General features: G+C 49.5%; 2 protein-coding genes across 2 annotated transcripts in view; both read left to right on the top strand.

The window, feature by feature from the left end:
• LOC122390607 lies at positions 1–12,517 on the top strand. The gene is made up of 2 exons (XM_043383750.1): positions 1–2,089; positions 12,432–12,517. The coding sequence occupies exons 1-2, from the start codon at positions 1–3 to the stop codon at positions 12,515–12,517; spliced, it is 2,175 nt and encodes a 724-aa protein (XP_043239685.1).
• Positions 7,051–12,683, top strand: part of LOC122390589 (leucine-zipper-like transcriptional regulator 1) — a 23,522-nt gene continuing 17,889 nt past the window's right edge. Inside the window, exons 1-2 of the mRNA XM_043383696.1 lie at positions 7,051–7,685; positions 7,973–8,895. The gene's annotated coding sequence lies outside the window, so the exon portion shown is untranslated. The remainder of the gene's footprint in view (positions 7,686–7,972; positions 8,896–12,683) is intronic.

The raw sequence follows: 12,683 nt of genomic DNA on the forward strand, positions 1-12,683 counted from the left end.
ATGCTACGGCTGTGGAGTGTGGGGGCACATCGCTGCCCGTTGCCCAAACGGCGAGCGAGGGGAGGCGCCTGCGCCGGCCTCCTCTCGGGACTGAGCTACCTCACCGGCGCGCTTCCAACCAGGGAGCTGGAGATCGGAGGGTCGCGGTGTCGACGTGTGGCACTGATCGACTCTGGGTGCACTCGGACCCTAGTGCACGAGTCGGTGTGCCACCAGTGGCGGAGGAGCGCGGCAGAGGTGATCACAGTGAACGGCCAGCGGCTGCAGTGCGAGGGCGCCGCTGAAGTTCGGCTCGCGGTGCCGGGCTGCCGCGCAGTGGAGGTGAGCGCCCTTGTTATAAGGGAAAGGCCCCTCGGGTTTGCGGTGATCGTGGGAATGGACGCTATCCGGTCGCTGGGGGGAGTGACCGTGCGCTCGCCCTCTGACGTGCAGTTCGGATGCGAGTTATTCGGCTCGAGCGTGAGTGATGTGCAGTTCGGACGTCGGTCGGTGGCGTGTGCTGCCACAGGCGAGGAGACGGGATTGAGAATCGAGAAGGAAGACTTTGTGGTGACGTTCGACCCGACCCGGCGGCGGTGGGTGATGTCGTGGAAGTGGGCTGGCGGCAGAGCGCCGGGTAAGCTGGGCGGCGCGGTGGACGAGTATCCGGTGCCGGAGGAGGCACGCGCCGAGTACGAAGCTGAGCTGGAGAACTGGATCAGAGACGGCTGGCTAAGTGAATATGACGAGGAAGAGCTGGGTCCGGCCATGGGCTCGATACCGCTGATGGCGGTCATGCAGCGGACAAAAGTGAGGCCTGTGATGGACTTTCGATCTCTGAACAAGCACGTGCCAGCCTTCACTGGTGACGCGGATGTTTGTGCAGAGCGGCTACGCCGGTGGCGCCAGATGGGAGCGTCCGTGGCGCTCCTGGACCTGAAAAAGGCTTTCCTTCAAGTTCACGTCGAGAAGGCCCTCTGGCCATACCAGACTGTCTGGTTCAGGGGCAGGAGATACGCGCTGACCAGGATGGGGTTCGGCATCAGCGTCGCCTCGTCGGTGATGCAGGCGGTGCTGGACCTGACCGTGGCTCAGGACCCGCGGGTTGCGGCGGCCGTCTCCACCTACGTGGACGACATCCTGGTAAACGAGGACAAACTGCCTGCCACCCAGGTCGCCGAACACCTCCAAATCTACGGGCTGGAGAGCAAAGCTCCACAGCGAGCGAGCGACGGCACCCGCATCCTCGGGCTGAGAGTCTGGGGAGAGCCCGATGGAGACTTGCGGTGGGGCCGAGACAACGATGTCAAGAACGTGCCGAAGCCGCTGACGAAGCGCAAGGTGTTTTCCATCTGCGGGCAGCTGACAAGCCATTACCCGGTGTGTGGCTGGCTCCGCCCGGCCGCGTCATTCGTCAAACGACTGGCGAATGAAACGGCGAGCCGCTGGGATGACCCCATTGAAGGGGGTCTCGTGCCGCAGCTGGTTGAGGAGCTGGTGGCCAGCGTGAACGCCGCGGACCCAGCCAGGGGGCGCTGGAACGTGAGCGGCGACACAATGACAATATACACCGACGCGAGCTCACTGGCACTCGGTGTGACTGTCGAGGTGGACGGTGAGACGGTGGAAGACGCCAGCTGGCTGCGCCGGGCAGACGACGCGGCTCACATTAATCTCGCCGAACTGGACGCGGTTCTAAAGGGCGTCAACTTGGCCCTTCAGTGGCGAGTCACTGATATGGACATGGTCACAGACTCGCGCACAGTGTGGCAGTGGGTGTCAGACGCGCTCAGTGGCAGGGCGCGTCTCAGGTCCAAGGCGGCGTCAGAAATGCTCATCAGAAGACGGCTATCAACTCTCAAAGCCTTGAAGGATGAGTACGGCCTGAGCATTCGCATCAGGTGTGTGCCCTCAGCAGCCAACAAAGCCGACGCACTGACCCGGGTGCCTGGGAAGTGGCTGCGCGAGCGAGACGCTGCAGGGTCGCTCCCCGATGTGACCGTGGCGCGCAGTATCGCAGCCGCCGTGTCGGCGGACCCGGCCACCGGCGGCCGGCGACAGCTGGCCGGCAGCGCGGCAGACAGAAATCTTCCCGGCTCTGCCAGCGCCGGCCCGGCGGCGGACAGGTCGGCTGAGCCGCCGGCCGCGCCCGGCGAGACCGGAGCGGCGAGCAGCGAGACGCCGACGGCCGCCACCGCTGGCTCGGCCGCGGCGAGTCAATCTACAGGCGAGGACGGCGACTCGACACGGAGAAAGATCAGTGAGATTCACCACACGGCCGGACACCCGGGCGGCAAATTTACAAACTGTATACACGTCTTCGGAGACCGAGCCGTGACGTCATGCCAATGGGCGGAGTGAAAGGCTGTAGCGGCGCTTGGCAGGTGACGTCAAGTGCAGGGGCGGAGCGGAAGACTCGCGGATCGTGGAGCTTACCTACTCGATGAGAAATTGTAATGTTGTGTTAAATATTTACAACTAGCTAAAACCCCTGATCTTGTTTGGGAAAATAGTTCATCCGAAAGACTAACTTATACTTACGATAGCATAATTGGTAAACACAGTTGCCTGCAAAGTTTGAATGTCAATCAGACCGATCGTCCACCAAGCGCCTGTGGCCAAGTGGATATGATCCTCGCATATCACCTAGAGGGACCAAGTACGATTCTCGGGGCGGCGAGTTTTTCTCATGAGCTCCGACGTCTAATTGAACGGTTTTACGTAAGCCTATAAGTAATATAAAGCAAACCCCTTATTGACGAACGCGGTTGGCGGCTCACACGCATGTTGCAGGTCAGAGTGGGTGGTATGAAACGACGCGTCTCGACCGTCTCCGTGTTGTTTGCTAGGTGTGCACGCTGTCAGTGCACGGGTTTTGTGCATTTCGCCGAAAATCATTCTGGATTCTAATGAAATCGGACGTCTAAATAGGCCGACTCGGCGGCGCTCTGAACGGCAGACGGCTTAAAAGATCAACTTGAAACTTATACGCCCGTCTAGCGGCATCGATTTTGGCGAGGCACTTTTCGGATCTTCGCCAATTTGGAGCATAGTTAGAGATCCGAAAAGTGCCTCGCCAAAATCGATGCCGCTAGACGGGCGTATAAGTTTCAAGTTGATCTTTTAAGCCGTTTGCCGTTCAGAGCGCCTCCGAGTCGGCCTATTTAGACGTCCGATTTCATTAGAATCCAGAATGATTTTCGGCGAAATGCACAAAACCCGTGCACTGACAGCGTGCACACCTAGCAAACAACACGGAGATGGTCGAGACGCGTCGTTTCATACCACCCACTCTGACCTGCAACATGCGTGTGAGCCGCCAACCGCGTTCGTCAATAAGAGGGGTTTGCTTTATATTACTTATAGGCTTACGTAAAACCGTTCAATTAGACGTCGGAGCTCATGAGCAAAACTCGCCGCCCCGAGAATCGAACTCGGCTCCTCTAGGTGATATGCGCGGATCATAGCCACTTGGCCACAGGCGCTCGGTGAACCAGCGGTCTGATTGACATTCAAATTTTGCAGGCAAGTGTGTTTACCAATTATGCTATCGTAAGTATCCTCATCCATGATACTCGTCGCATCACATCAATCAAACAATCAAAATCAATCACGCTGCAACCATCTATACCAATACGGCCTTGGCAACGATTGTTTACAAACAAAATCGCGCGCTCGCCGCACTGCGCCGCCGCCGCCCGCCGCGCTGTGAAAACAGCTGGCTAACCAGCTTCGCTCCGCCCCTTCTCTGACGTCATGGCCGACGTCACGCCAGCGGCTGGTGCAATATGATTGGCGCTCCGAAGGCGTGTATACAGTTTGTAAATGCGCACCCGGGCGTCCGGAGAACATTTTATTTTGCGAGACGAGTGCTGCCGGGAGTCGCAAAGAGTCTGGTTAGGAGTGTAGTGTCTAACTGTGAACTCTGCCGTTCTATTGATCCTGCGGCTGTGAAGTGGCGGAAAGGGGACCTGAGTGTGGAACGGGTGTGGGACAGAGTGGCGATGGATGTGACCCATGTGCGGGGCAGGGCATATCTGACCTTGATAGACTGCGGCCCGAGCCGGTTCTCCATATGGCGCCCGTTGAGGCTGCAGACGAGCTCTGCAGTGGTCGAGCAGCTGACCTCAGTATTTTTGGAAAGAGGGGCGCCGAGAGAGCTACTGGCCGACAATGACCCCGCGTTCCGCAGCCGAAGGTTTCATGCCTTTGTGACAAACTGGGCGGTACAGCTCCGCTTCCGCTGTGCGCATGTGGCGTCAGGAAACGGCGTGATCGAGAGATGCCATCGTGATCGCTGCTCGTAAAAACTGTACTGTAGCTGAGGCAGTATACAGATACAATGTTACCCCGCTGAATGACCAGACAGCCGACTCTGCACCGGCAAATATGCTGTACCGATATGAGCTGCGCGTACAACACGGTTCGTCGGAAGGTCATCTCAGGCTCAAAAGAAACGGTATATACCATTCGAAAGCTGACGGTGAGCTGAATCCAAAAATGTATTTTTTATCAAAATCGATCGATGGCCTTTTTTGAAAATTGCGTTTTTGTAAAAACTTTATAATTTTTTTATCAACGGGCTGTCCCGGGCATTCTTGAACAAAATCAACATTTTTTTTCGAGTTCCAGTGAAAGCTGAACGCCAAAAGAACAATATTTAGCGAAGCAATATTTCCTAACATTAATATGCGTCTCCCACAGCCGACAATAAGGCGCAATCACACAGCTCAATGTCACGATGGACCAAAGCCAGCCACACAGAAGCGTGAAATGACCCTTATCGACTCACAGACCCGGCGCTCTCGGCCCGCCTGACCGGCCACGGAAAGAACGTTCGGCTCTCGTTCTACTAAACAAATGTCATATTTGTCAGTTTAACTGACCACATCGCTATTAAAGTTATTCAGGATACTTGTGCAGAAAATTCATTGTTCTGCTTGATTTACAACATGCTTTAATTTACATTTTTCTTATACATGTTTTGTTCCATCCAGCTGCGCTCAGTGCCCGCGCAGGGGAAGTGAGCGGGGTTTCACTGTCAGAGGCTGTACTGGTGACAGCTGCTCGGCCGTGCGACCGGTCAAAGGTTACCCTGCCCCACCGGGCGCTACCCCCACTCCACCGGAGCTGAGGCCGGTGCAACCTCTGACATTTCACCGCGGCCAATTTTCCTTATATGGGCATGATACCAAGCTCAATTGAGCAAAGTAGACATGAACAAATGTAAATTAATGCAAGATGTGAAGATGACAGAGCAATGAATTTTCTTCACAAGTATCCTGAATAACTTTAATAGCGATGTGGACAGTTAAACTGACAAATATGACATTTGTTAAGTAGAACGAGAGCCGAACGTTCTTTCCGTGGCCGGTCAGGCGGGCCGAGAGCGCCGGGTCTGCGAGTCGATAAGGATCATTTCACGCTTCTGTGTGGCTGACTTTGGTCCATCGTGACGCTGAGCTGTGTAATTGCGCCTTATTGTCGGCTGTGGGAGACGCATATTAATGTTTGGAAATAGTGCTCCGCTAGATATTGTTCTTTTGACATTCAGCTTTCACTGGAACTCAAAAATACATGTTTATATTTTCAAGAATGTCTGGGACAGCCCGTTGAATAAAAAATTATTAAGTTTTTACAAAAACGCAATTTTCAAAAAAGGCCATCGATCGATTTTGATAAAAATTACATTTTCGGATTCAGCGCATCGTCAGCTTTCGAATGGTATAAATCGTTTCTTATGAGCCTGAGATGACCTTCCGACGAACCGTGACAAGGTCTCGAAGACCAGGCGACGCCGGTGCCCCGTGTGTGCGAAACGTCTGACGGGGAGGGACGTGGCCGCTCGCTGTATCGCCCCGGGGACAGTGTGTGGGTCCGACCGCCTCGTGCTCGCTGTGACACAAGGTACGGGAGAGGAGAGGTGACTCGTGTCATCTCCGACCAGTGTGTCGAAGTGGATGGGGTGCCGAGACACGTCCGAGAACTACGCCGCCGTTCACGCTCAGAGTGCGGCACCGGTGACGCGGAGAGTGACGAGAGTGATGGTGAGCCGTTAATGCTGATTTGGCCCCGAACTGCAGGAGGGGACGAGCGTGATGGGCGCGGTGAGAGGGACGAGCGTGACCTGCCAGGTGCCGATGGGGATAATGTACATAGCGATGGCGAGGGAGACATGTTCGAGCCGCCGCGCCCGAGAATGTCTGGACGGATCCGTAGGCCGAATCTCCGCTACTCTGAGTGCTGCTGACATGTATGACTTGAAAGTCAGGGGGGAGTGTGTGATGTGTGTGTGATGTGTGAGCCATGGTTCAGCGGGCTTTGGCCCGTATAGTGTTATTTACGGGTTAGCGGGCCGTGATCCGTCTCGCGCGTCGGCTCCTACCCGTAGCGCAGCCGCCGCCCGCCAGGTGTGGAAGTGGGCGGGGCCTGGCCGGCAGTCGGAGTCGTGGGACGGGACGGCCGGGAGTGGATGTGCCGCAGTTATGGTCGAGCATTGATATATATACAATCAGTTACAAGAGCAGACCGGTCAGTCACCTGCACACCTTGGAACCGGATTCAAGGGTGTGAGACGAAGCAAAGGCTCACCCCCAAAAAATTGCCATTAGAACTGAGAAGTAAGTAATGTTTAATGTACCTAATATAGGTACATAGTGCATATGTTACAGGCCGTATGAAAATTCACGTGAGGCTTTCAAATTGAAGCTATTTTCACGCAATGTAGGTGCTTGTTTGGGATTGTTCATCCAATTTTCAAACAAATCCATTCACTTTCAGCTCAGTTGTGCATCTTGACGTGACCCCATCGTTTTCAGTAACTTTCTCGAGGCGCTCGTGGAATGCCAGCGCGGCTTCCGTGCAGTTGTGCATCTGATCGACGGTGATCCCTGGGAAGGCGGCTCTAGCCCGACCTTACAACTCCAGAATGTTCGCTGACCACGTCACGTATACCTTCGACTCCACAAACCCCTACTTGAAAAAGTCACGCGGGGTGAGGTCGGCCGTGCGCGATGGGCTGGGGCAGGGCAGATTCGGCAAAGCAGATTGGGCAAGCGCGGTAACGCCAATCAGGCGAGAGCAGCATTCTGGGTAATGCGTAGCTCTTCCTGCGGCTCCCGCGGTCGCTCGGGAGCGACCGCAGGGAAACTTCGACATAAACTGCGCGCGTGAGACAAAACATTGCGGATTTCGCTCTTTGTTTCGGTTGATTTTATTATGTTGTTAAGGTATAAATGCTTCAAAAAGGTACTAATTGAAGTAATAAAGCCATTATAAAGCAATTACCCACAAAATTTTGATCAGCATCTCCTTTCAAAACAACCGTGCCATTCTCGTCGCCGGCCGCAGCGGCCGCAGCCGCGAGGGTGTTCAACCTAACCGATATTAGGCTCCGCCTCCCGGCCGCGGGAGCCGCGGCGGCCGCAGAGCACTTGAACAGGGCTCAGGGTATAACCAGGGCAGGTTAAGTAAAGTCCGACCTCACCCCATGTTATTTTTTAATATAGGGGTTTATGAACTCGAAGGTGTACGTGACGTGGTCGGCGAGCATTCTGGAGTTGTAACTTGTAAGGTCGGGTTGGATCGCCGCCTTTGCAGGGATCACCGTCGAGATGCGCAGGGAATATACGCTGGCATACCACGAGCGCCTCAAGAAAGTTACTGAAAACGATGGGGTCACGTTGAGATGCACAACTGAGCTGAAAGTGAGTGGATTTGTCTGAAAATTGGATGAATATAATCCCAAACATATGTACCTACATTGTGTGAAAATATCTTCCAATTTAATTAAGAATGAAGGAAGCTATTCAAGTTTCAAATCAGGTGTTTAACGTGAGCCACCCTGTGCATTTACCAGTTCTCCTTTTTATAGAAAATAAAAAATTTCAACTTATGATCAAATAATCAAAAGTGTAAAAAAGCAAAAAAAATGTAAAGCTCAACTAACAATTGGTAAGTAAGACAACCATGTAAAGGTGCACTTTTGTTACAGGTTAACTACGGACACAGATGATGAAGCGAGGGGCAGAAGACACAGGCGGAGCATACAATGAAAAAATCCTGATTCATAATGAAACAAAATTCCTAGACCTTCATTGGAAAAAAGACAAGGCTCCAAATGTGAAAATATACACGGCTGAAAAAGATCCGTGCCTGTACATACATGGGACCGAACATGGCAGAGAAAAATGAATGCTGGGGACTGTTATGTCATGTATTACCATGTGGAATGCCAATGTTAATAGATCGGATTTGCACCATATGAATGTTTTAACAAGATACCACCAGAAACCATTGTTACCATTGAGACCATTGGTAACCCATAGACTATCAGAAAACATGTCTAATGGTTTCTTATGGCCTAATGGTTTCTTATGGCCTAATGGTTTCTTATGGTCTAATGGTTTCTTGTGGTATGGTGATCATACCATAAGAAACCATTAGACCATAAGAAACCATTAGGCCATAAGAAACCATTAGACCACTAGCCCATTAGACCATCAGACCATTAGACCATCAGACCATTAGACCATCAGACCATTAGACCATCAGACCATTAGCCCATAAGAAATCATTAGACCATTAGACCATTAGCCCATCTGTCCATCAGACCATAAGACCACTACAAACCATTAGACCATTAGACCATTAGGGTTTCAATTTCCATATAGACCATTAGACCATTAGACCATTGCTAATGGTTTTTTCTCTAGGGGTAGTTAGTAGTTACGCACAATCAAGGCCATCTATAGACGCACAATTCTGTTTTTATTTTTCTATTTTGTTTTGATATTTCAATGGTGCAGGTAGTTACCTTTTACCCAACTTTTACCTCACTTGGCAGGACTTTGGGGGACGTTGGGAGTCCAGAGGCCTTTTGGACCCGTTCTGATCGATCAAGCTCTTTGGATCTCGGTTATTGTTATTGCTCTAGCTTCCCAGTAAAAAATACCATTTGAAACCATTAGGATTTACCAATTGGTTTCAAATGTGTCAAATGGTTTGAAATAGGTTCTAATGGTTTTCATGACCATTTGAAATGGTTTCCAATTGGTTTTTTCCCAATTGGTCTGAAATGGTGTTTTCCATTTGGTTCCAATTGGTTTTGAAATGGTTTCCTAATGGAAAATAAATCCCATTTGATTTCAAATGGTGTTTTCCATTTGATTCCAATTGGTTCCAAATGGAATAAAACCATTTCATCCCAAATGGTGTGTCCCATTTGGTCCCAATTGGTATCTAAATGGTTTCCATATGGAAGAAATTCCCATTTGATCTCTAATCGTTTTTCCCATTTGATCCCACTTGGTGTCCAATTGGTCTCCAAATGGAATAAAACCATTTCATCCCAAATGGTATGTCCCCAATTGGTATCGAAATGGTTTCCAATTGGTTATTTCCCAATTGCTCCGAAATGGTGTTTTCCATTTGATCCCTATTGGTTTTGAAATGGTTCCCTATTGGAAAATAAATCCCATTTGATTTCAATTGGTGTTTTCCATTTCATCCCAATTGGTTCCAAATGGAATAAAACCATTTCATCCCAAATGGTGTGTCCCATTTGATCCCAATTGGTATCGAAATGGTTTCCAATTGGTAATTTCCCAATTGGTCTGAAATGGTGCTTTCCATTTGATCCCAAATGGTATGTCCCCAATTGGTATCGAGATGGTTTCCAATTGGTAACTTCCCAATTGGTCTGAAATGGTGCTTTCCATTTGATACCAATTGGTTCCAAATGGAATAAAACCATTTCATCCCAAATGGTGTGTCCCATTTGATCCCAATTGGTATCTAATGGTTTTTCCCATTTGATCGGAAATGGTTTTTCCCATTTGATCTCAAATGGTTTTGCCCTTTGATCCCAATTGGTGTCCAATTGGTCTCCAAATGGAAGAAAACCATTTCATCCCAAATGGTTTGTCCCATTTCATCCCAATTGGTTTTGAAATGGTTTCCATTTGGGAGTCGGGAGATATTCATATTTGATCTAAATTGTCCAAGTGGTCTCGAAATAGAATTTTATCTGATAAAGCGTGTCTTATTTAATCCCAATTGTTATTGAAATGGTTTCCATTTGGAAGATATATTCCTATTTGATATGAAATGGACAATGGTTTTCCCATTTGATCCCAATTGGTGTCGAAATGGTTCCCAAATGGAAAAGCAAATCTGTTTTGAAATGGTGTTCCCATTCTATTTCAACTGGTGTCGAAATGAAAAATGCATTTGAAAAGCATTCAAGGGTCGTTTTAGGCAAGAAAAAACATACTTATATGGCAATAAATTTTATTTCATGAGATGAATAAAAGCAAAGTCCGAACCGTAGTCGGAGCTGGAGTCAATTTTTGAGTCAGAGTCGAAGTTAGAGTCATCAATCCACCACTTTGCAGCCCTGTTTCCAGATGTGTGACAAGTATGCTTCAAAAGTGTTTCTACCTTGATGGTCTCTAATGGTTTCAAGTGTGTTTTGAGTATGGACTGGGTATCTATTAGTTCCCAATTGGTACCCTAATGGTTTCTAATGGTTTTTAAACATTTGCTTAAATAATAGACTTAGAGGTAATGGGAAGACCTTTGACTGGTTATACTTGATAAGCATCACTACAAGACCTTGGTTTTTCATTAAATAAAAATGATTCGCAAAATTCACGTCGTTTCCGCTCATTTAAACAGCACTACTTTTTCTCTGTGTGCCTACGCTGGCGGCGCCCGACCGTTGGCGCCCGACCGTTGGCGGCTTGGCGCCCGGCCGGCCGCGCCGGCGCCACAGTTCAAACCGGGCGTCGACGTCGGCCGGCCGGCCGGCGCGCCTCCGTTTCGCGTTCGCTGGGCCTGGGACTGCCCGCGGTCGACCAGGACCCAGTCCTGCTGTAAAAGAGGAAGCTGAGCAGAATCACGCGGCTGGTGAGTGACTTTTCTTGTGCCTCTGTATGCGATATTCGTTTTACGACTGCAAATACTGAAAATAGTTATTTGAATAAATTTGGTTGCATTTGGCATCCTTGTAAGTACCTTACTGAGTTTAACAGAGGTGAGAAAGAGGCTTAAAATTAGCGATCACAATTTATTTTGCCAGCAGAAAATTGTCAGTGCCATATTTGTTGTGTTCAGGCTGCCTAAATGACAATGCAAGTTGCATGAGCTTAACCTTCCAGGCGGTGGGGGGGGGGGGCATTTTTTTGCCCCCCCCCCCCTTTAGTTTTTTCGATATATCTCGAGAACCGCTGCGCCGATCGTCACCAAACTTTCAGTACCCTCCCGGGAGCAGCTAGCGCACATGGTGACCAAAATTTTTTCCAAAGGCTATGATAGGTTGGCCGCTAATGACGTCAGAGTGACGTCATTTTTGCCATTTTCGACCCAAAAAAAGGTTTCGCGGGAAGAGCTGTCAGGCCTACAGCTTTAGAGATACAGAAATATGTTTCAGACATAAAAGGTGTGGAATTAAAAGGGCTACAAAACTGATATTTCGATTTTTCGAAGTTTTTGGATTTTGACCCACAAAAATCAAAACATAGATTTTTTGAATATAATAGCCGAAAAATCCAAAAAGTTTTTTGAATTTCGAAAAAACCGGAATATATGTGATAGCCCCTACCGCTTTCTATCTACATACCAAATTTGAGATCGATACCTCTTTTTTTGGCCAAGTTATGGCGAAAAAAACCGTTCAAAATTGATGACGTCTAATTTTCAAACTCAATTTTTAGCAATTCTAGACCTCGTAGCGCAAAACAAAGACCACTATTAGACTCCCCATGACGAGCTGCATCGAATCGATACCCATTTTATGCAAAAACTTCAACTTTGAAATTTGACCTTTTTTGACCTGACCTTGACCTGACCTTCACCAGAAAGTGACCTAAACCGTACCTGATGGTCTTATAACCAACACCATTGAGTTGGAAATGAAAAACTGGCCATAAAACATGCATCGCATAACCTTAGTAAAGTTGGGCTCATGTGGTGACCCTTGGTGACCTTTGGTGACCTGACCTGTAACCTGACCTGGTATGACCAGTGACCTCTAATAGCAACATATGTACTAGACAACTGACGCCTTATCGCTGATTTTCGACAAAATGCGTTTTACTCGGTGTTATAGCGCTTTCCCTAGAAGCCCCGTGAACGGTGAAACATTTTATCTTTGACCTGACCTGTGACGTCATCGGTGACCCCGAGGTCAATGAAATTTGGTTTCCCTCGACAAATTTGACAGGGCTATCGAACGCCGTTTGAATTTTCCGGATCCGTCCAGTAGTTTCGGAGATACGGGGGGGGGGGCAAAAAAGTGCCCCCCCCCCCCCCCCACCGCGCGGAAGGTGGCTGGTAGGCCCACCGCCTGCCGGGTTAAAGTTATTATATTGTGATATTTGACAAATGACCCTGTGTGGTAATTAATTTGATCCAATCGCCCAATTAACCCGTGCTGTCCTGTACTGTTGCAGGCACGAACTTGCACCAGACAGACGCCGTCTACCGGTTCTACACGGGTCCAGATGGGCTGCATGCCTGCATTATAGCTACGTTCTGACTTCTGAAAATTCTGATCGCCACGGAAGATTAAGAAATCTGTCAGAACAACAGACAGTATCACCGATCGGAATGATATTGTATCACGTCGTTCATTGTGCCTATGTGGAATAGCGTACGTATGGCCCAGTGTATAACTACATTGTAATTCTGTTCTTGATTTTGAT

This window comes from Amphibalanus amphitrite, unplaced genomic scaffold, assembly GCF_019059575.1.
Source record: "Amphibalanus amphitrite isolate SeventyFive unplaced genomic scaffold, NRLGWU_Aamphi_draft 000402F_arrow, whole genome shotgun sequence".
Taxonomy (NCBI): Eukaryota; Metazoa; Arthropoda; class Thecostraca; order Balanomorpha; family Balanidae; genus Amphibalanus; species Amphibalanus amphitrite.